At 39.7% G+C, this 22,984-nt stretch overlaps 4 protein-coding genes across 8 annotated transcripts; 1 reads left to right on the top strand and 3 right to left on the bottom strand.

Moving 5' to 3' along the window:
* Positions 1–1,097: 1,097 nt before the first annotated feature.
* LOC141838083 (protein NRT1/ PTR FAMILY 4.6-like) lies at positions 1,098–3,231 on the bottom strand. 2 transcript variants are annotated; one of them, XM_074725476.1, is made up of 4 exons: positions 3,181–3,231; positions 2,981–3,089; positions 2,647–2,864; positions 1,098–2,519 (listed from the first exon to the last, which is right to left on the bottom strand). In XM_074725476.1, the coding sequence occupies exons 1-4, from the start codon at positions 3,181–3,183 to the stop codon at positions 1,146–1,148; spliced, it is 1,704 nt and encodes a 567-aa protein (XP_074581577.1). In that variant the 5' UTR covers positions 3,184–3,231; the 3' UTR covers positions 1,098–1,145. The 2 variants fall into 2 exon arrangements, with proteins under 2 accessions (XP_074581577.1, XP_074581576.1); XM_074725475.1 differs by having other exon boundaries at positions 2,981–3,110; positions 3,181–3,225.
* A 3,762-nt stretch (positions 3,232–6,993) lies between these two features.
* LOC141837413 (pectate lyase-like) lies at positions 6,994–9,194 on the bottom strand. Its single transcript, XM_074724819.1, has 5 exons — positions 8,998–9,194; positions 8,242–8,926; positions 8,050–8,153; positions 7,283–7,421; positions 6,994–7,218 (listed from the first exon to the last, which is right to left on the bottom strand). Exons 1-5 carry the CDS (start codon positions 9,192–9,194, stop codon positions 6,994–6,996), a joined length of 1,350 nt encoding a protein of 449 aa, XP_074580920.1.
* Positions 9,195–10,376: 1,182 nt separating this feature from the next.
* LOC141840910 (homeobox-leucine zipper protein HOX16-like) lies at positions 10,377–12,312 on the bottom strand. 3 transcript variants are annotated; one of them, XM_074729013.1, is made up of 2 exons: positions 11,637–12,312; positions 10,377–10,998 (listed from the first exon to the last, which is right to left on the bottom strand). In XM_074729013.1, the coding sequence occupies exons 1-2, from the start codon at positions 11,743–11,745 to the stop codon at positions 10,445–10,447; spliced, it is 663 nt and encodes a 220-aa protein (XP_074585114.1). In that variant the 5' UTR covers positions 11,746–12,312; the 3' UTR covers positions 10,377–10,444. The 3 variants fall into 3 exon arrangements, with proteins under 3 accessions (XP_074585114.1, XP_074585113.1, XP_074585112.1); XM_074729012.1 differs by having other exon boundaries at positions 10,377–11,073; positions 11,637–12,309; XM_074729011.1 differs by having other exon boundaries at positions 10,377–11,091; positions 11,637–12,308.
* Positions 12,313–13,923: 1,611 nt separating this feature from the next.
* Positions 13,924–22,620, top strand: LOC141838036 (uncharacterized). 2 transcript variants are annotated; one of them, XM_074725423.1, is made up of 5 exons: positions 13,924–14,089; positions 14,183–16,733; positions 18,051–19,805; positions 21,392–21,644; positions 21,723–22,620. In XM_074725423.1, exons 2-5 carry the CDS (start codon positions 14,325–14,327, stop codon positions 22,256–22,258), a joined length of 4,953 nt encoding a protein of 1,650 aa, XP_074581524.1. In that variant the 5' UTR covers positions 13,924–14,089; positions 14,183–14,324; the 3' UTR covers positions 22,259–22,620. The 2 variants fall into 2 exon arrangements, with proteins under 2 accessions (XP_074581524.1, XP_074581523.1); XM_074725422.1 differs by having other exon boundaries at positions 18,048–19,805.
* The last annotated feature ends 364 nt before the right edge of the window (positions 22,621–22,984 follow it).

Here is a 22,984-nt window from a genome sequence, read left to right as displayed (position 1 = left end):
AAATAAATTATATTTATTTTTTATATTTTCAATTTATTATCATCATTAATATTATTAATTTAATATTATTAATTTAATTTAATTTATTTAAAAATAAATTGAATTAAAGATAATATAATAAATATTAAACTGATTATATTTATTCCCTTCAAATAAATAAATTTAATTTAATAATATTAAATTATATTTTATACCCATAATCTTAGTTATGTGATTATTTAATAATTACATAACTAAAATTATATATAATAAATTAAATGACACCCTTGGACATCTCATTATATCCATAACGCTTATCTAACATTTTTTATATTTATCAGAAACACAAAGTTAAGATTCATTATCCATAATTCATCATTTATATAGTTATTTTTTTATTATATTCCTCTTGCTCATTATTAGGCTAAATTTGTAATATGTAGTAGTCGATTGTATATAACTTATCGACTATTAAATTTTTTATTTTTCAAAGATATCCACTTAAAAACTTAATATTTAAAATAAAATAATTTATTTTTATAGAATTAAGGATCACTAGACTAGACTTAGCATAGTTGACAATTGTTGAAAATATTTTCATTAGTGAAGGATTGATGAAAGAGATATAAAAAGATATTTACTATATATTCTAGTTCTAAAGTAGAAATATAAAGAAATAGAATTAAAAAAAAGATTTAACAATTGATAATATAAATCTTGAACTAATATTTTATTTAACTAGCACCAAGTATCCAACTTTTCTATATAGTTAATTTTAGAGATGATCAATTTGATTATAAAAAATTTTATCAATTATTAGGATAGAATGAAAAATATGTTGAATTTAAAAGATTTGTAAAAGAAGCATAAAGATTTATAAATATGAATTATGAAAATTTTCACACTTTTAAAAAGTAAATACGTTATTATGAAGGTATTGCCTGACTTTATCGAAATTTAACTCTTTTAAAATTAACCAAATATAATTATGCTTAAGACATTCACACTTACACTTTATAAGTAAGAAAATTTACATAAACGAGGTTTATGAGTTACCCTAACATTGAATCCATCAACAGAAAAATTATTTAAATTTTAATTTGATCCTCATCGATATGTAATTTAAATTCAAGATTAGCATTCAAACCAAGATTCATCATGTCAAACTATTTCTTGCTGGATCGATAGCGATAGATCATCGCCCAGAACACAAAGTTGACCAAGTTTAACGCACTGAGCGCGCACATCAACCAATAGAATCTCTCCAGGTGGTAGTGGTTCAGGCTTCCTCCCGACAGCCACCCCCTCCGCCCTCCGCCGCCCGACGACGTTGCTCGGTTCACCACCGTCACCAACACCGAGCTCAGGTAGTAGCCCATCGCCAGCGACGCCCACGACAGCGACGTCGCTAGCGTCCGCATCTTCGCTGGCGCCTCGCTGAAGAAGAACTCCAACAGCCCCGCCAGCGTAAACAGATCTGCCGACCCTAAGAACAGGTACTGGAACGCCACCCAGAAGACGGTGATCGGCAATGGCCCCTGAAACCCCTCCCCGACCCGCCGCGCCACTCGCTTCCGCTTAACCTCCACCGCCGCCGCCACCGCCATCGCCACCACCGACAGGACCAGCCCTATCCCGATTCGCTGCAGGTGCGTGATCCCCATCTCGCTCCCCGTGACGCGGCGCGCGAGGGGCACGATCACGTGGTCGTACAACGGCGCGATGGTCATGATGAAGATGACCGGGAAGACCGGAAGCGATGCTGACGGCACCGTCAGCCTGCCGACCCGCCTGTCCATCGTCTCCGCCTGCTGCACCGAGAAGGTCGACAGCTGCGCGAGGCAGCAGTTGAGCATGATGGTCGAGAGAAAGATCGGGAGGAGCTTCAGCACGACCTTGACGTCCTCCACTTCATTCGCGTCGCACGCGAGGCTGCGATGGAGCGGCCGCCCTTCCACCGCGCGGTTGAGCCACGCCAGCTCCTTCCCCGGCACCGGCACCAGCACCGGCACCGTCGCCTCGCTTTCTTTAATATCCTCCGCGGGACTACTCTGTTCCATGTCGACGATTGCGTTTCGCGCGCTCTGGTAATTGCTTCTTCGATTCAGGATGGCGGCGAGCAGAACCTTGGCGATGGTGGTGAGGGGACTTCCGGTGGGTATCTTGTTTCTGTAAAGAGGAGAGCCGGCGAGGAAGACGGGGATGGAGAGAAATATGGTGATGGTGGAGATCCCAAAGCCCCATTGCCAGCCCTTATTGTCCTCCACCCACACGACGAAGGTAACGGCGAGGAGGCCACCGCAGGCGAGACAGAAGATGAAGTAGTTGAAGAAGGTGGAGCGGGCCTTGCGGCCGCGAGCGGTGCTCTCGTCGAACTGCTCGCCGCCGTGGGGCGCGAGCGAGCCCTTGATGCCGCCGACCCCGAGCGCAGTCAGATAGAGACCGGCGAAGAGCATGACGGCCTTCCCGCCGGCGGCCTCCTCGCCGGGAGGCGGCTTGAGAGAGGAACGCATGGCTTGCCCCGTGAGGACGACCAACCCCTGTTTCGCAACAGAACAGAGCGCAACGCTAAATTACAGAGATCTACGGCTCAATATCACACTCATTTTCTCAGCTGCTGCAGGAATTGCGATCTAATATTCGGAAATCGGATCGAAAACAACTCACCAGGAACTCGAGGAGCGCACTTATCACGTAGATGTGATAGGTGGTGAAGAAGGCATCAGATAAGAAGCCGCCGAGAAGGGCGAGGAGGAAGGCTGTGCCCATAAAGTTGGTCACCGTGGTGGCCGAGCGAGAGAGCGAGAAGTGCATGAATCCTGTCAAGTAGGTCACCAAGTTGCTGGAATTGGCCAGAAATGCCAAGTTCTCCATTATCTCCACCACTGCACCAATCCAAGTTGCAATTTTTCAGTCATTTCACCATCAAATTAGATGAACAAATTAAAAAAAAGGGTCAACTCTTGTTCCTCCCAGGGATTTCTCTCTTGCAGTACTTTACCAAGAACGAAGGAAGCTGCAAGCATGCCTCCATGTTTGGCTCTGAGGGCAGGTCTGCCCCTCCAGTTCACGTAGCCAGCCCATGTTTCAGCTTCATCTGCTCCTTCTCCCTGCCATGGAAATGGAAAGGCCTGATCGATTGATTCGTTGTATTCTGAGAGAAAAGTTGGAATTGATCAGAAAGAAAGAAAAGGAACTCACCATTTCTTCTTCCTCTCCCTCTTCTTCTTCTTCAATTTGCAATTTAGTTGGAGGCCTGACATAAAAGAGTTGTGCCGAGGAGAGTATTTAAAGGGATGGAGGACCTTCAGGGGAGATAGGTGTTCAGGTCTCTCGATCCTACCATTGAAGGCGATGGATCATCACAGGAAAAGTCCATGTCAACACTGCGTGGATCTCATTGATTTTACAATTTCCTTTTCATTTTCTTTTCAAACCCTAAAATAGTTATAATTTTTTTTTTTAGTAGAATAATCTACGCTTGACTAGCTTTGGGAGAAGAACCTGAAGACAATAAGACAAAAATTGATTGCTATTCCGATTCTATCTTATATATAAAGTTCTTATATTCAGAGTAAATGCATGCCTCTTGGAGACATTTATTAGATATGATATTATCTTTCTTGAGATTTATAATATATTTTTTTTGAAAAAAAAATCAAAATTTAATTGAATTACAACTGAAATAGGATTTATTTTTAAGTCCTTATAATTAAAAAGACGACTAATTTAGTGGAAAAATTACTTATTTTTTATTGTATTTATTAAATTTTAAATGGATGAACTAGGCTAAAATAATTTCTTTCCTTTCCTTCACTCTACTTCCATCCAAGTGAACAAGTAAAAAATGTCAAAGTAGATAGCGTTGAAGAGAAAAGAAAAGTAATAATGAAAATGAAAGAAAATAATACAATTTACATATTTGTATTTATTATATGCTTAAACTTTATTTTCCTTTAATTCCCTTCTAACTAAACAAAAATATTCTTTTCACTAACTTGCGGTTCATCAACCTAGTATTCTCAGGTCAACAGTATATTAAGGAAAATTTATCTGTTAATTTTTCGAAATTGAAATTCGATCCTTAAATATTAAAAAAACTGAGAAGGCATTGCACCATGATCCCAGGAGCAAGCGCGTCAGCATCTTCTGTTGCTTGGCATTAAAGTTGCATATAGTACAAAATGAGTAGGAATAGAATCCCTTTCACTTTATTTTTTATGCACATTTGATGCACGATCTTGTTGCTAGCTAACTCACTACATCGATGACAAGATTTAAAAAACTCTTATTTTTTATTTTTTATTTTTATAGTAGAGAAAAAAGTTTAGCTTGCGTAAGTAATAGATATAGAGTCAATAATGAAATGTATATTGATCCGATCTGAAACCAAGGATGAGGGAATCATCAATGAGGAGGTTGGTGGCGGATCAGAGATCGTCAAGGGAATGCACCAATTTTGAAAAATTTCTACGAAACTAAAAGAGGATTCGAATGAAGGCTAAGACGAACCTTGATACAACCACTTTGATGTTCAAATCAGCTTCGTTGATTTAGAGTTTGAAGAAGATGAAAAGTAACAAAGTAAGAGAAAAATATCTGAAATTATATGCACATACCTACACCCGCGGGATCAGACTTCTTTTTATACTACCTCCCGACGAGACAAGTAGAACTCATGACTCTAAATTCCTCACGTCCTGATTGAGGGAAGCTATCATCCCATGTTCACCATTAGGATAGATGATCTAGGATCGGGAGTCGCACACCGAGTGGGGGAGGCTCGACAGTCGAGAATTAAGAGCCGAGTGGTGGAGGTTCCCGGACTAGGAGTCGGGTTGAGTGGTGGAGGTTTCTGGAGTCGGGGTGTCACCTGGCTTCATCGGATCTAAATCAGACTCGTGTCTAACTCAATCCACACAAGCCTTATATATAAAGTATGGACTTGGGTTTATGTTGACTGGGCTAAGCTCTGTAGGATTTCTGACTTACAACTTAGTTCGATTTTTGACCTCTTCCTGTCATGTGGAGGCCAACTCCCACCCGTATCACAAATTAAATCAGATTTTTTTTTTTATAATCTAAATATCCAACTCTTCTAAATTTATATCAGGAAGAAGAAGAGGTTTACTACTCAACATCTAGAGTTTGATGGAGTTCTTTTCTAAAACTCCTACACACCTCCACTCGACTATATGCCAATGCCCCTTCTTGAGGGCTACTAATGGCAACGGTCGATCAAAGAGACCGATCGACGATCATACCGGAGAGAAAACCTTCCTTCCGTATAGGAACCAATCGAAGCCTCTAACACCATGGTAAAATTGTGGCCCTATCGTTTTATGCTTTCTCGATGACTTTGAAAGGAGTTGCACAACAATAGATTTAGAGTAAGATTGTGTTTTATATCTTAGTTTGGTCATTATATATCTCTTAAGATCTCTTGAGTCAACAATGAGAAAAATCCTAGCTTTTCTGCGCTTTAATCTGTATTTGTGGTTTTGTCATTTCATTTGCATTTGTTTTTATTTGGAAATTGACATTTATGTTAAAACGTCCAAGTTTATCTTTCATAGATTATGACATCGATCGATCAGTGACTTGTTGAAAATAAATGAAATGCGAATTACAGATTCATTGAACTATATATAGTCATTGAAGGTTATTGTCCAGTGATGTTTATTACCTTTGTCTCTACTAGTTGACTTATTTGTAAGATCTACCAAAATTTAATCAATGTATTCAGCTTCATGTTCAAGTCAAGTTACTGGATAGCCTTTGACAATGCCAACTGAGGATATATATAGGAGATATTGTTCAAGTTTTTATCAAATAAGAAAATTAAGTAGAAGATTAGACTAGTGAACGTTGGTGACTGAAGATCAACAATGAACTTTGTCTAAGTTATCGTCCTAATTAAATTTGACTCACGTACGTGTTACAAAGATAAGGTTGCTTAATGTGAACGATTGAAATATATAGCATAATGTGTCTAAAATTAGACAAAGACACATTGACTCTTGAGCCATGATCATCTTTAGAATCAATTCCAAAAGTAATTTTTTTTTCACTTTCTTCCTTCTACGGTGTATTTATTCAAACAGATACTCTTTGAAGGCTTTTTGTGAACTTTATGGAGGAGTCTAGGTCTAACCAAACCGACCGATCGACATAGTATCGAATTCCTTGACTAATTGTTTGATCTAAAAGCATTTTTTAAAGGTGACTTTTTGACCCTTCATTTTAGGGATGCAACTAGCTAGAACTATGTATAAGAATATTCTTTGAAAAATAAAAAGTTTGCAAAGGAAGAAAAGTTGAATAGTAGCCTACAATATTCCTCAACTATTGCTCACCTCTTATATAAAGATATTCTAGAGAAGAATTAGTCATACCCACATGTTTTATTGCATACATACATAGTCAACCATTTATACTTTGAAGTAGATTTCAAGGGAGACAAAAACACTAATTTAAATGGAATATTTTGAAAGATACTCATCCTATCAGCATCTAGATCTTATTCTTAATTACCTCATGACTATGACTAGTATTGAAAATATACTTCTTGTAAGTTATTTACTTGGAAGAAGTAAAAGGACTCATGGAGAATGAAAAAATTACAAAAAAACAAATTATGCTAGTTTTAGATAGCAAGCTAAGTGAGTAATTGACTAGTCAACAATATGCAATAATCAAGTTTTTTATAAATATAAAGTTTAGTTATAAATCCAACAAACCCTAGTGAATATAATCATCCATTATTAAGTAAACCTTCATTGAACAGTGCACTTGATGAGGTGGTGCACATCATGTAATCGTTGTTCAACATGCAATTAAGGAGCCCAAAATCCAACAAGTTAGAGCAAAATGATCACTAAACATGAACAGGCCCTTGAAACCTGATCAGGTTTAGTGAAAAAATATATATAGTTGAGTCAAAATTAAGGAAATTAACATATATATAGTCTTCAAATCTCCCCGATCGATGAATATATATATATATAATTAATGTCAACAGGGTCGGCCGCGGATGCAGTCGAGAGCGCCGGCGTAGCGAGTGAGTCTGGTGACGAAGGTGCCAGGCTTGGCCTTGATGAGATCCTTCAGGACGAAGACGTCCTTGTCCGGAGCCACACCCGATGGCACAAACACAGCTCCATTTTGAAATAGGTCACCTTCTGATGTCCAGTTCCAGCTCTTCCACACGTTTTCTGGAGAATACTCTCTCTTTGTCACCTGCAGTAGCTAGCTGATCAAATTCTTTATACGTACCTTAATTATATATGTTTTTTTGTCATACCTCTTTGGCGAAAATGTTTGGTGGAGCAACGAATCGATTGCCTTGACTGAGAATGGTGGGGTGTTGGCTGCCTCCGATTGCATACATCAGCCAATGGGTGTAGTCGTTGTTCACGACATGAACAAACCCCCATCGGCACCTGCATCATCATCAAATAGATTAAGTCATTGAAGGATCCCTATTCACGAATTTTGTTATCCTGCGGTCCATTCTCGTACGCTCCTGTGCGCTCCCACCCGATTCAGCCCTGCTCCAGCCGCTGCTGCATCGCCGTCCGGCCACCGCCGGCCGCCGCATCACGCCCGATGGACGCGCAGTTTGCCGGCGCAAAGTCCGGCGCCGGATTCCGGCCGAAAAGTGGCTGGAATCCGATGAATTCGGTCGGAATTGGCCGCTCGGCACTGGCAGTCGATTCCGGCCAAATCGTGGCCAGCGGTCCTTCCTCGGCCTGTCTCCGGCCGGAATTTGATCGGATTCCGACGCGATTTGGTCGGAATCGGCCGCTCAGCACTGGCAGCCGATTCTGGTCAAATCGCGGTTGAATTCGTCGGATTCCGACCATTATTCAGTCGGAATCCGGTGCGGGGATGTGCGCCGGCGAGTTGCGCGTTCATCGGGTGTGACGTGGCAGGCGGCGGTGGCCGGACGGCGAAGCGGCAGCGGCGATAGCGGCGAGGGATTGGGTTGTTGCGGACGAGGAGCGCGGGGTAAAGAGCGCAGCATAGAAAAATTACCCTATTCACAATCTAAAGTCGACGTATATATACCTTGGCATTCTCTGAACGAGTCCTCGGCCGAAGTGGTTGAAGGCGACGGTGATCTGCAGGATCGCGTCGCCGGAGTAGGCATCACTAGCCCCAAACAACATCACCTGATCAATTCGAGGTCAATTATAGAAATGTCAGTCGACGTCGAGTGAGGTAATTGATTAATTAAGGGTCGAGGCATGGCGTACGAACGTCGTTGTGCTGGGTGAAGTGGGAGTTGGAGATGGTGATGGCAGTGGATCCCATGATGGCGTCGATGAGACCGTCGCCGCAGTTTTCCATGGAGACGTGGTCGATCCAGATGTTGCTGGCCCCGAAGATGGAGATGCCGTCGCCGTCGCTGCGAGTGCGGAAGCCGTAGTGGCCCTCCGAGTCGCGGATCATGCCGCCGTTCCCGGGCGTGATGTCTTGGATGTGTATGTTGCTGATGATGATGTTGTGGATGTACTGGAGCGTGATGCCTGCGCCGCCGACGATCCGGACGTTGAAGCCGCGGCCGTCGATCGTCTTGTTGCTGTTCACGATCAGCTCCTCGCTGAGGCGGATGATCATGTCGCTGGCGAAGACGATCCACAGCGGCCGGTCCTGAATCACGCCCCACCGCAGCGTCCCCTTCTTGGGGTTCACCATGTCGTCGTCGGCGGGGTTGGTGACGATGTAGAACCGGCCCTCCAGCCCGCCGGTGGCGTACCGCCCGAACCCTTTCGCGCACTTACCCATCAGCTTCCGGTTCTTGCTCCAGTCGCTGCGGCACCGCCAGCACCGGTCGATCGGGTTCGTCGCCACGCATGGCTCATCCCCTTTCAAATTCTTCTTCTTCCCGCGCAACCCTCTTCTCGTGCTGTTCCCCGTCTCTTCCTCCATATCCGCCGTTTCTCTAACATCAATGTTAACCATTGATCGATCACATTCAGAAGAATTAATAAAATTAAAAATCGTAACAATTACTTGTGGACATCGGCATTGAAGGTGTTGGTGATAGACTCAGGGTCGGGGTTGTAGGAGGCTTGATTTTTGGCAACCGCCAATTCGGCCTTCTTCTTCCAGTAATCATCAAACTCGGCGATGTGGGCGGCGGAGAAGGTGGCAGAGGCTAAGAAAAGCAGTGAGAAGAAGAAGAAGAAGAACGTTGACCTCGGCACCATTGTGAAAGTAAGTATATTTGGTTTTTCTTTCGTCGTACGTGGACTTTTTTTTGGAAAGTGATAAGATATGCTTGTTTTGATACCGAACTTGTAGGAGCTGCAAACCGCGAGCTCAAACAAGTGATCGGTGTTTGACCCTAAAAGCAATGGATCATTATTCTATCTCTCAAGATCTAATACCAGGAACCGAGAGAGAAACGACGAGAGAGTTAAATAGGGGAGGGGAGCTGGGGAGGTGCGAGAAGGAAGGTCAACGAGTGCTTGGAGATACAAGTGTGTGGAGGAGAGGAAAAAAATACCAGGAGACATTTGACCAAATTTAGTGTTATCGATCGATCGATCGTGCAAAATTCATTTCACCTCCCACTATGATAATTTTTCATAATTATCATAATTGTTTTATAATTTAGATATCCAGATCTAGCTTAATCCACGCATAATGGTCGTCGACGAGATCTTGTCGATGACACGTGGTTGGAATCTACTGATACCCGTACCTCATATGTTTATTTGTTCGTTCATAGAAGGTCTGCGTGTACCAGCTCGACACGTGTCATCGAAGAGTGGGACCCAATACCCCATGTGGCGAGACAGGTCCTGTCTGATGTGATTTCCACGTAATTAGTCTTCCATGATAAGACGGCTTGCGTTTCTCTTCATTCACCTTATAATTATAAAATCAGATTATCTTACTATTAAATTTTGTCTTTTTCTTATTAGGTCCATTTGTTTTTTTGTAAGAAAATATTTTTTAAAAACTTTTTCAGTGTTCACAATACAAAACCAACAAATCACTTAAGAATGTAAAAAAAAAAAAACCTCTTGAAGTATTTTTTGTCTTCATTCATTAAGTCAGCTAGAAGAAGTAGATGGACTAGATAAGACGATCAAATTGGCAAGACCAAACGAATCAATTATTTTCAACTGCTAGATAATCAACAGTTATGATCTATTCTTCTCCTACCAACTGATGTGCTGCCCATGGCCATGCTTTTCCTGCTTTACTCCACCCACCAACACCCTAATCATGTCTGCTTAACTGTTTGGTCACTGTTAAAAGGCTTCTAAGCAGCATGTCTGCTTAACTGTTACTGTTAAAAGGCTTCTAAGAAATTAAATATGTATAACAACTCTGATAAGGGGATTTAACTTTTTTGCTTCAAAAAAACTGCACAGAGAAAATACATGAAAAATGTACATTTTATTTCAAGAACAAAGTTTGACACACGAGCAAATTCTAGGAAGTGCAGTTAAGGCCAGGACCAGAAGGTTTGGTCCTCCACCTGTAATTCATAACTGCATGGATGATGATCTGACCTGAGGAACCCATAACCCAAAGCCTTATCCTTGTCACCCAAATGGAAGCCATTCATGGGGCTCTCGTGCTCTAATGCAGCGTTGGCAGGGCTGGAGCCCTCTTGTCTGCAAACTATGGCCTCAGCCTCCATGTCGATACTTTCCTGCAGCTTGAATGTTTTCTCTTTCTTGACAAGTTTGTCAGTGAGAAAAACCACCTCAGATTTCAGTTTCTCATTCTCCTGGGCAAGGTTATCACGATCAACCTTGAGCTTGTCATAGCTAGACTTGAGGGATTCATACTCCTTTTCGAGATGCTTAGTCTTCAACCGAGCGCGTCGATTCTGGAACCATATGGCTACCTGTCTTGGCTCCAGGCCAAGGTCATTGGCCAGCTGCAGTTTCCTCTCTGGCTCGAGCTTGTTCTCGAGCTCGAAGTATTTTTCGAGGAATCGCACTTGATCGACCCTTAGCCGCTTCTGTTTGCCCAACTTTGGAGTTAACTCGTCTGAATCAGTTTCATACAAGTCAAACTTGAGATACCTTCCTTGAGAATCATCAGAATTCATTATTAACTGTGAACCTGAAGTGTAGTATTGTTCTGCACTTGGTAAATACACTAATCATTGCATTAAGAACAATAATCTTATTGCTAGTTGAATGATAAAAATAGAATTGGAAGAGACTGTTCAAATACTTTTTTTTAGCAAGTTTACTTAGTAAAGATCAGGGAAAAAGTCAAGGAATATTGCTGAAACATCAAACAAGCAACTTTTTCTTGAGATATGCAATCCTAACATTAGATTTGCCATCTCCAATGTAACATATCCTTTTTTTAAAGGAAATATGAACTAAAATGTCACTAGATAGGAAGTGACAACTATTAAGAAAAGCATAAGTTCAGTGTTTTCAGTATGATGGATCTAATCAATCTCAAAGGAATTTTTGAACTGAAACAAGAGTTTCATTGATCATCTGAAACTTTTATGATAAAGAACATGCAAATGAAAGATTATTTTTCCGATTCTTATACGATTATGTATCTTTAAGTTCAACAAAATCCACAGCTAATATTCAAGGAAGACAAGAGCTCATACCTTTGCTTTTCCTAAAAAAACATTCCAATCAAAAGTATAAAAAAATTACCATGACATCCACCAACAAGAAGTGCTTCGTGATCTCCATTTGCACAGATCCCTCCATTTTCAAAAAAACCTGCTGTGCTACCACTGCCATCAATTCTTCTTCCAGCCATCTCTATGATCAGCAGATCAAGAGGACATGAGTCACTCCACCGTGCAGTTTTCTAATAGAGCTTATGACGGAAGAAGCTGATGATCATCATCATAACTGTGCCTTGAGAGGGACTCTGAGATATAGGATCACTCCACCACATCATGTTTTCCGTCACGGAAAATAAAGGAGAGCGAAAAAGATGAGAAGGGTGAGAAAAGAGGAGTTTGGATGAGCACAAGGAAGAAGAAGATAAAAAGGATTTGGTTTAGTTTCTGATGGCTTTCATGGTGTTATATAGGGAAACCCAATGACCATACTCTTCTTTATCTGTATCAGAGATAACGGAAGTGTGTCAAATAAACATATTAATGGCAACTAATTCTTGTAAAGATTAACTTGGGGAAAAGCTCTCAGGAAAGATAAATTTGAAGAATGAATGAAAATATGAAATAGAACATGCTTGGAGATGAAACTGCACAGTTATTTCTCTTTACTGGTAAAAGATGCTAGCAATGTTAAGGTGGAAATAATTTGGAGAAAATGCATGAATTAGAAAGAAATGAAGATGACAACGTGAAGCATAAGCCTTAAACAAGTCATAAACTAAAGGACAAAATATTGATAGTGAAGTGCATGGCCCTTGGGATTGCTTGTAAGCAAGCCTCATTCAAGAGGAGATTGTGAAGTTCCTGGGTCCTCCGCGCTGTTTTTGCATCAAAGCCCCTAATACTGCGAACAAAATTACAAAAAACGAATTTTCACAGTGCTTTTAGCTCAATCTCCTTTCACAGCTATTGGATCTAAGGCCAGGGTGAACTAGTGCTTAGCCATGACAGTTCCTTTGACAGCCATTAGATCTAAGTGCCAGTTTTATTCCCCTACCGTGCCGTGCCGCTCGGCGTCCATCAGACCCCTGCTGTGCCATAGGATCAGCCAAGAATTAAAGAATTAATCCTCTGCAATCTCATAGATTTCTTCTTTTTTGGTAGGGCTACCATGTTGGCAAATATTTATTGGAATTGGTGCAATAAGAAGGCCATTTTGTCGTCGGAATGACATTTTGCATATCTATTGGAATTGCTAGGGTTACCATGTCGGCGACAGTGAAATGCTGATCGGTCAGGCGGTTCCTATAACGAAGATCTGCACCATAATTTCGAAGAAAAACATCAGGAAGAACACGGCAATAGAAGAAGCGACAACAAAAAAACAGATCGAAATGCACCTCTCGCCTTTTTCCCGATGTCGGAGCACAGTCTCGCACCCATCGCTTCCTCGCCCTAGAAATGGCACCGCGAAGCCGGAGGAGACGATTTCTGCGCGACCACTCCAAGTAAACAGCTCGAGCAGAGATGTCCAAGTAAACTACTCAATTAATAATTTATTGGCCAATTAATAATTGTTTATAATTTATATAACTTGCAATTTTTTTATTTTTATTGGCCAATTAATTCCACTAGATTAAATTCCTATTTTATCTATCATTTCTATTTGTTTTCTTCTTCCTTTATTTTAACTTAAGGATTATAAAAAACCAATAATTTTACTTGCTACCTTCATATAATAACTCAATTCATGTTTTTTTTAAAAAAAATTGGAGTCGTTGTTCGATATTAATTATGTTGTAACTTGTAAGAGGTATCTAAAGATTCTCCACTAGTCAATTAATTGACAATTTTCTAATTTAAAAAAAAAATTAAAAATGACCCAAATTTGATGCGACAAAGCCCCACTACCCACCCGGGACCACAAGTAAAAATATCCAACTTATTAAAGGAGCAGCGGGCCCTACCCAACCTATCTGGTAAATGGCGGGTAGAATTCAATGGCGTTATTTCCATTTCAATTTCTATTTAATAGAGGGGCCTCAGAGTAAATAGCTAAGCACCAAAACTAAAAAGTAAAACATTGAGGCTCTTTTAGCAAGTATGCCAGTACCGCTGATCTCCGTCTCTCCAAAGTCCCACTAACTTTTAATCGAATCTCTACCGTTCGTTTCGTGCAGGGACAATATCATAGCCGTTCGTTGGTTCGCGGTCGTTTCGCCATTTTGGATTCCGGTTGATGCATTGGGCGTCTCCGCGAGACACGTAGACCGTCAGTTGGAGATCCAATGGTCATGGTTTTTGTCATCTTTTCTCTTTTCATTTTCCGCTTTTGTTCTTCTTTTTCGCCCCGATCCTTACGTGTATGAAACCCTAGGCCCCTTCCTTTTCTAGGGTTAAAAAATCACCGTCGAGAACCTCTATCAATCGCGCGATTACTTCGGGAGGAGAGTGGAATTGGGCTTCATAAACGGCTTTCCCTTCGATTGTGGATCTGAACAATAGGGGATTTGTCTGGAGTCGTTGTTGTATCTGTAGGTACGTTTTTCTATCGTTGCTCGGTTTGATCGCTTCGATTCTGGTGGGAATCAATGGGGCAAATTATTCTTATCGATTGCTTTTGTTGTTTAGGTTCTATTTAGAACAAATTTTGGGATGGTTGCCTTGGAGTTATGCTTTTGGATCTGAAATTAAGGCGTCAGTCGCTCATCATGTATAATGGGTGATAAAATTTGGATCTTATTCAATTTTTCTTTGAATTTGGCAATCGTTGATGGAAATTAGGGTCGAGAAGATTGAAGAATCTGATATACCTAAGAAGCCGAGATCTTTGGATCTCCAGAGTATTTATGTGAAAAAACCAAGGATTTCTGAGAGAAAATCGTTGGTCAAGAAGGAGGTTTCAGTGTGGGAAGTAGAAAATAAAGCCCCCCAAAAGAAGCTAGGCTCCCCATTGGAAGAGGATGGAGTTGTTCTCCCAAAATCAAGGGAAAAAAACAGAAAAGAGGTATCTTTGAGCAGTCTTGTCCCTACTTCTAAGAGGCAGCCCAACAGTTCAAATGCCCCAAAGTCAAATAAGGATCACATTTCCAGTGTTAACAGGAGCAATGACACTTCCAGTAGAAGTGTTACTACAGATAATCTGCAAGGAACAAATGCAGATGCACAACATTTAGCTAATGATCTTCATTCGCAGCTCTCAGGGAAGACAGATGGTGCATATGTAACTGATGTCTCTAAAAACAAAGTTTTTATGGGTGATAGTTTCCTTGCCCCAAAGCAGCGTAGTGGCATTTCAAACCCAAGAAAATCTAAAGATCCTTTAAGCTTGGAAACTGAAATATCTAACCCCTGTCATGCAAAGACTAATACTGATGTTCAGGACAATGAATCAATTGACAAAGACGATTTGAATCAGAAGGCATTGAATGACAAGAAGAGGAAGAAAAAGAAGAAAGTAGAAGAGTGTGATATGAGTGGGTCCCATAAAGATGATTCTGCTCCTTCCACCAGTGCTGAATATGTCAGTTTTATCAAAGATGAGAATAGAAAAGCTGGAAACAGAAAGGATCGTGTGAAGATGTCTGAACAAATTAATCTTGGGAATCAGGCACGTTCTGCAGACAATAGTGCGAATTCAGTTCCTGTTTCTCAAGATGATGAGGAAAACCTCGAAGAGAATGCTGCTAGAATGCTTTCTTCACGATTTGATCCAAATTGGACTGGTTTCTGTGCAAAGAGATTGAAAGGTGCAGCTGATACAGCGAACGACATATATTTTTCACAATCCAACTCTGAGAGACTGAAGGGTTTACAGGGTAAAGCTTGTTCAGTTGGTTCAGCAGGTAGGACTCTACGCCCGAGGAGACACAATGGAAAAAGCTTTGCTCGGAAGCGCCGCCATTTTTATGAAGTCTTTTTGAGGGATATGGACCCTTATTGTTTGGTTAAGCAACGAATCAGAGTTTTCTGGCCTTTGGATCAGAATTGGTACTTTGGCTTGATTAAGGGTTATGATCCTGTAACTAGGTTGCATCATGTCAAGTATGATGATCGAGATGAGGAGTGGATTAACCTCCAAAAGGAAAGATTTAAACTATTGCTTTTCCCCAGTGAAGTTTCTAGCAAGTTTAACTTTGGGAAACCAGGGTTGGAAAAAGAAAACAAAGAAGCTGAAGAGGTAGACACTGAGGAGAGCAGTTATTTAGGAAGCCTCGCAGAATCAGAACCCATTATCTCCTGGCTGGCGCGGACAACCCGTCGAGCTACATCTTGCCCTTCCAATACCACGAAGATACATCTTAGAGTTAGTCCTTTGAAAGATACTGGTCCTTCGTTGTTGTTGGAACCCCCCAAAGGAAGCATCCCTATGTCTCAATTGGATATGAAATCTAATAACTTATTTTTAAATTGCAAAGAGTCAGATCAATCATATGATTGGAACATCAATGGTGTCTCTGAGAGGAAGAGAAATATTGACTCTGAAGAGAAGAAGTTACCTTATGTTTATTTTAGAAAACGGTTTCGAAACAAAAAGGAAGATTTTAAAACTAAACTGACACAAGATGCTGTTGATTGTGATCAAGGTGGTTTAGCAAGCATTTTCCCTATTGTTAACAGTATGTCACCTGTATGGGAATTTAAGGAAAAGTTGACCTTGGTGAACTTCCAACAAGTTATTTTTGAATTGAGCCTACCACTTCAATGCACTCTGGACTTCACTTCTCAATGCCAAAGCTTTGGGCTCTTTCGGTCACTTTATATTGCAGATCATGGTGAACTGGTTTGTGGATGGCCTGATGTTCACATGGAAGTATTTTTTGTTGATGACATTCCTGGACTAAGGTTTATTTTGTTTGAGGGCTGTTTAAAGCGTTCAATCTCTCTTTTCTGTTTGATCATCAAGATACTGAATCAACATGTTGAAAAGTGCAACTTCACTGACACAGAAATTCCATGTTCATCAATTGTGCTATGCATTTCAAGATTGAACAATTCACGTGAGGAACTACTTTTTTTAAATTTGTTCTCCAAGGTGGAAAGTTCAAGATGGAGGCGCTTTGAGGGAAAGTTAAAAAAGCTTTGCACAAAGGAGGCATCAATCTCAACTCCATACATACATGCTAATACACTGTACTTTTCTACCAATGAAATATCACACAGCTCTATTAAGCAGTTTGAGGTACTTATTCCATTTAAAAAGGTCTTGCTTTAATGCTCTTTTTTTTTTTTCTGTTCTCAATGTGTGGTATCATTGTACCATCTAACTCACTTTTTCTCTACTTAACAATATGAGGTTGGTTTTTCACCTGCTTACTTTTTGTTATAAAAATTTTTGATCTCAAGTAGGTGTTGTCATTGGCTACTTCATCACATGACTTTGCTTAGTGTTCTAGTGTTGCCCTTTACCTATATCAAGGTTTGAATTACTGGAGTTGTTCAAATTAGACATGATTGTTCAAAGTAGTTATCTGTGGAGCAGGCATCTTGATCTTTTAGAAAAATATCTATGAGAGCCCTGAGGCATATTAGGCAAGCATCTTGTTATCAAGAGGCATTGCTCAATTGATGAATTCATCAATGTTTAAAGTTAGTTTTTTTTTTCCATTTATATTATTGCAAATGAACAGAAGAGGATTCAATTTATATACCTGCATAAGGTGTTTGAGGCTCCTGCTAATGTAGGGTTCATGGTTATCAATTTACAGTCTAACCTTAACCTTAAAAGTTGAGGATTTGCTTGGAATTTAATCTGAATTATCTAGCTCGTATTAGAAAACTTACCAACTAATTTTTGTCAAACAACTTTTCCATTATCATAGATTCATAGCATGCAAACTCAGAACCTTAAGGTCATATGATTGTATCCAGCAAGCTTTCATCTAGGTTGTAATTACTACATAAATAGTTACTAAGGTTTCTGATATTCTTCAAGTATACTTTTTTTTTCCTTAAATAATAATATCACAAGATTGAATCTATCAATTTATTTTACTTGGAAACCTTGTACTTTTTATTGTGTGTCTATTTTAATTTTTTCTTTTTTTTTTTTGCCAAATGACTTGATTCAATATTTAGGAAATTTTAATCTGTAGTAGAATTGGAGTTTGCAATCATATATGCAATGGAATTATAAAAGACATTTTAGTTTTTTTGAGCAATTGAAGGTGCTTGCTACCAGGTTGACGATCAGGGAAGTTGTTGCCACTTGCCAAGGTTCTAGGTTGGAAAGTTCACCAAATGGGGACTTGCCCTCTAGATATTAGGATTATAATATGTTGTCTAGGTATTTCTTGGAAAATGTCGAGCATTGGTTTTTATATCCTTTCCCTTGGTTTAGACAAGTATTAATGCATTCTTCTTTTCTTGTTAGTTTTAATCTCAAAAAGGGCGCACAGCTTTTAAACTGATTGTATCAAAGCCTACTTCTACTTTGTCAACTAGGAACAACTTCATCTGATGAATATTTGTTGTTTATTATTTATTATTTTTGTAGAAGTTCTGGGAAAGGACAAACCTTTTACATAGACAAGATATGAAGAAAGCAGTTGATCCAGTTTTGAATAATTTTGTTCCTTGTGTGCCTGAAGAGCGTGACAAGCTTTTTCCGTGTTCCCTTTATCTTGCGAATGGATCATCCTTTTATCCAAGTCTGTATCAAAAGTTACTGATTGAAAAAGATACAACTTCTGGAGCTCAGACTTCAGTTTCTTCACAAAAAGGTGCAGATAATACTAATACATCAACAATTGATGCTTCTTCTTCTTCTTTTGATGGCCCTCCTAAGCAAGTTCCAGCAAGGGTTGGTAGGTCAGGGCCCTGTTTCAGTGAGGCTGCAGCTGATCACATATCATCAGGCATTCATACTTGGTCTTCTGGAACTTATGGTGATAGATATGCTGACACTAGTAGAGTTAATGGGCATCAAGATGTTGTAGCTGGTATAGCTGGCAGTGATGATGTGGGGAATATTACTGGTCGTGGGTGTGTCTTGCAATCTGGAAGTTCTCCAAATGAGGCTGCAACATCAGTGCATGCCCTACATTTTGGTTCTGAGTATGCTGAAGATTCATTTCCTCTGAAGTCTCATGATGACAGACATATGATCAGTACCACCAATGTTGAGGCTCCACTTCTTGAGGAAGTTGAGAAGCATAATCTTCAAAAAGGATTGCTGATTCATCGCCATTGTTCCAATTTGATCCTTGAAATGAAAGAACATGGAATCCACAGTCCAACTGTTCCACGAAGCATGTGGCATCGCAATCGCCATACTTCACTTTCACGGACATTTATTCACAGTCCGAAATTGGGTTCCATGGATCTTATGGCCAATGGCACTTCTAGTGGCTACAAGAGGCCTCGAACCCAGGTCTCATATTCAGTGTTATCTGGAGGTTATGAACATGCTTCAAAACCTCTAAACAACCATCAGAAGGTACATTCTCATAAAAAGGTTAAGAAACACGTGGTAAATGCATCGTCTGAGTATTCCAGAAGTTCACAGAATTTCTCGGATTCACTTCTCTGTGAAGCTAATGTCCTCATAACTCGTGGTGATAAATGTTGGAGAGAAGTTGGAGCCAAAATTCAGCTTGACTGTGATGATCAGAAGACTTGGAGGATACGTGTACAGGTTTCAGATGTTACAAAATATGTATACAAGGCATACCATGTTTTGCAGCCTGGGACCACAAATCGATACACTCATGCTATGATGTGGAAAGGAGGAAACGAATGGACATTAGAGTTCACTCACAGAAACCAGTGGTATATTTTTAAACAAATATATGAAGCATGCTACAACCAAAACATTAGGGCTGCGTCTGTGAAGAATATTCCAATTCCAGGTGTTAGGTTGCTCTCAGATAGCAATGATGGTTTTATTGAGGTGCCTTTTGCTAGGAATTCTTTAAAGTACATCCGATATATTGGAACTGAGGTTGATTTTGCCCTAGATCCATCTCATGTGTTGTATGACATGGATAGTGAGGACGAGGAATGGATATCGTCGGTGAGAGTTTCTATGGACTCTGCTGACAATAAGATCCCTGAGGTTACAGAAGACATGTTTGAAAAGGTTATGGACAGGTTTGAAAAACTTACATACACTCAACAATGTGAGGAACTTACCAATGAAGACATAGAGAAATACATGGCTGATGTTGGTCAGACAGACTCAGTTGAAGTTATTTATGACCATTGGAGGCAAAAGAGAAAGAAGAAAGGTTTGCCTCTTATTCGGCAATTTCAGGTACGAGGTTTGATTGGGTTTACATTTTTTTTGGTTGTCGGTAATACCTTGATTGTGGTGGATAAGTTAATTGCCCCTGAACTGATTGTATCATTAAATATCTTTCAATTTGGTATCTAGTTGGTGAATCAAATGCATAATCCTGTTCAAGGATCTACTATGATCATTGTTGATTATACACCCATTGTCCAACCTTCTGACCTTTTGTTTCTGGTCTTGATAACATTTGGCTAGCCACCTATGCACATATAAGAATTTATGCAGATTACCCTATACTGCTTTATTGACAAAGATTGCTTACTCAAGCCCACATCCTTTTGGAATCACATAATCAACTGTTTCAAAAATTGAAATAGATGAGCACCATACAAAATTTTATCAGTCGATTATTACATTAGTATAGGTTGGCATGTTCCAGTCAATTATCAAACTTTATTGTGTTGAATAGCGCATGCCAATTAATAACATTAGAAAGATTGCTCTTGTGTTACATTTTTGGCCTACATATAATCAGATGCTAGAAAATCATCCATGTCTCTAGTCTTACATAGCTGGGGAAATTACTGCTAAATTGCTACTTGATTAGTTTGTCCTTCCCCCTGTCACCGTATTTGATGAATAATTGGGTGATGTGATGGGCTTTGATCTTGGATAAGCCACTTCTTTTCCATACATGTGATGATGTGAATGTTCTGTGCTGATATGAGATAATCTGTCCCATTTCAGTTGTAGAGTTAGTTTTTGGGATTATTTCTAGTGATTCTAAAATTTGATATGCTAGGTTCCTTTGGTTATTTAACCCGTTGAAGTTATTTGTAATTCATGTTGTGACCTTGGACTAAACCTTAAAATCTAGCTATAAACTGATATTGTCAAGAGCACATGGACAATTGAGGTCAACTTTGGGAGCCATCTAGCTTTTATAGGCAGGAGTTTTATTTTCTAGAAATTCATCATATAGAGGGGGAATGAGAAATGTTTCTGCCAAAGTCTTGGTTAAGTTCACTACTCAGAAACCTCCCCCTACAAGGTATGTGATTCCAATGGTGGCTGCATTAGGTGTCTTAATGTTCAAACTTGGAGGGAAACAGGTTGAGTTGTATATTCGTGCATTATGGAATTCAAATGGCTCTCATTTTGAAGGGTGATAAAAACTCAAAATTGTCTTCATCTAATCTTTTTGTTGTACATATCATGGAACCATCTATAACTATATTCATGCTCTAAGAATTTTTCAACCTAATATGATTCATTTTATTTCAATAAGCCTTTCAATTGGAAAAAAAAAGTGTTTCACAGTGGCTTAAGCTAGCAGAGATAGGTGAAAAAAAAATCAAGTCATAGCATAATATATGAGGTGGTTGCTATAAAATAAACTGCTTAGTTGTTTAACTCTGATTCATATATTCTCAAGTGGTTATTTGGTTGATGTGAATATACACATTTGCTTGGAAGTTAAGATGTTCAAATGGTTACAGTCATCTTATGCATGTGTATATGTTAAGATCTTTTAACTTGTGATTCTTGAACCACAATTTTTGGCATCAGTTCTTGATGTCCAATGCTCTTGTTCCTTTGGTTTTCAGCCACCTCTCTGGGAACAATACCAGCAGCAACTGAAGGAGTGGGAATTGAACCAGAGCAGAATGCCTATCCAGTCTGGAGGTGGCTACAAGAAAGCAGATATAATGAGGAAACCACCTATGTTTGCCTTTTGTCTGAGACCACGAGGCTTGGAAGTACCTTACAAAGATTCAAAGCAGAGATCTCATAAGAAGCTCATGTTCAATGGACACCATAATGTTTTAATGAGAGAGCAAGATAGCTTCCATAATCTGGGTACTTCTTTTACTATTTCTTTTGATTGCTTTGATTTTTTGACTATGTCGATTTTATATTCCTTTCCTGTTGTACCAGGGAGAAAAATGGATGGTTTTTCACTTGGTGAGGCTACTGGTTCCAGCTATGAATCTTCCGATTCTTATCACGGGCTTCAGTCCCGAACTACCTTTTCACCAAAGGATACTGCAAGCACTGAATCCTTGTTTGCTCATGATAGTTCAGAAAGGTTTCTAGACGCAAGATATTCCCGAAGCAATTCGAAGAGGATTGAAGCGTTCCTATCTCCTAGGTATCCTCAAAGGACACCATTCACATATAATCAAAAATCTAGAAATGGAGTCAATAAATGGAGTTCAGAATTTTGTGAAAGTTCCAATATCAAGCAAGCTCCATTCAATGGGTTTCAGAGACATCATGCCGATATGGATGAGTTCAGGTTGCGTGATGCAACAAGTGCTGCTCAGCATGCACTGAACATGGCTAAACTTAAGAGAGAGAAAGCACAGTGGTTGCTACACAAGGCTGATCTTTCACTTCATCGAGCCACGGTTGCCCTCATGACGGCAGATGCAATAAAGTCATACGAGGAAGACATTGTTGGTGATGGGTAAACACTAAGACATTAAGGTTATATTTTCCAGAAATATAATCCTTGATTCTTCAGAGTCCTCATTTTGCTGAAGAAGATTTTCCTTGGAAATTGGCTTCAAGTTTCCTTGAGATTTCTTATAGCTAAAGAAACAAATTGAAGCGCTATCGGACATGAAGCATTGCCCCAAGAGAATTTCCTTTTTGAGGATTTTGTTCAGCCACTTCAGTTTAACAATTGCAGCTTTCCTCTGTAGTTCTCTTTCATTTGCCCTCGGAGATAGTGTGTAGCTTTCAATGCTAATCCTGTACAGATTTTTTTTCTTTCTTTCTTTCCTGTTTTCATCTGTATTTCTGAAAATGTCTAGTGATAGTTCTCTCCGAATATCTGCTGAAAAGTTTCATATCAGATCACGAGCAACCAGCAAGCGAAACTGGGTTAAATCGTCCGCCATTTGCAATGGTATAAGTTTTCCCATAATCTTATTTTGCAATGGTATAAGTTTTCCCATAATCTACCTTGCATTCTTCTTCAAAATGTTTGAAATGATCACATTTCAGTTTTGAGCATGGATATTACTCACCTGAAATCCAGAATTTTATTTTGATGCAAATCAAACACATTGTTGTTGAGTCATTAGTAGAGAGGGAACAATGTAACTAAGAATTGCTCTCAATGTTGCACATACTGTTTTATCTTCAATATTAATTTTTGCTAATATGAATCTTTTTGCCCCGTTCAACTCAGA

This window comes from Curcuma longa, chromosome 11 (genome assembly GCF_044706935.1).
Source record: "Curcuma longa cultivar G26 ecotype Majalengka, Jawa Barat chromosome 11, ITB_CL_G26_1.1, whole genome shotgun sequence".
NCBI lineage: Eukaryota > Viridiplantae > Streptophyta > Magnoliopsida > Zingiberales > Zingiberaceae > Curcuma > Curcuma longa.
Note: the sequence above shows the minus strand (reverse complement) of the source record. Positions and strands in the feature narration are given on the sequence as shown.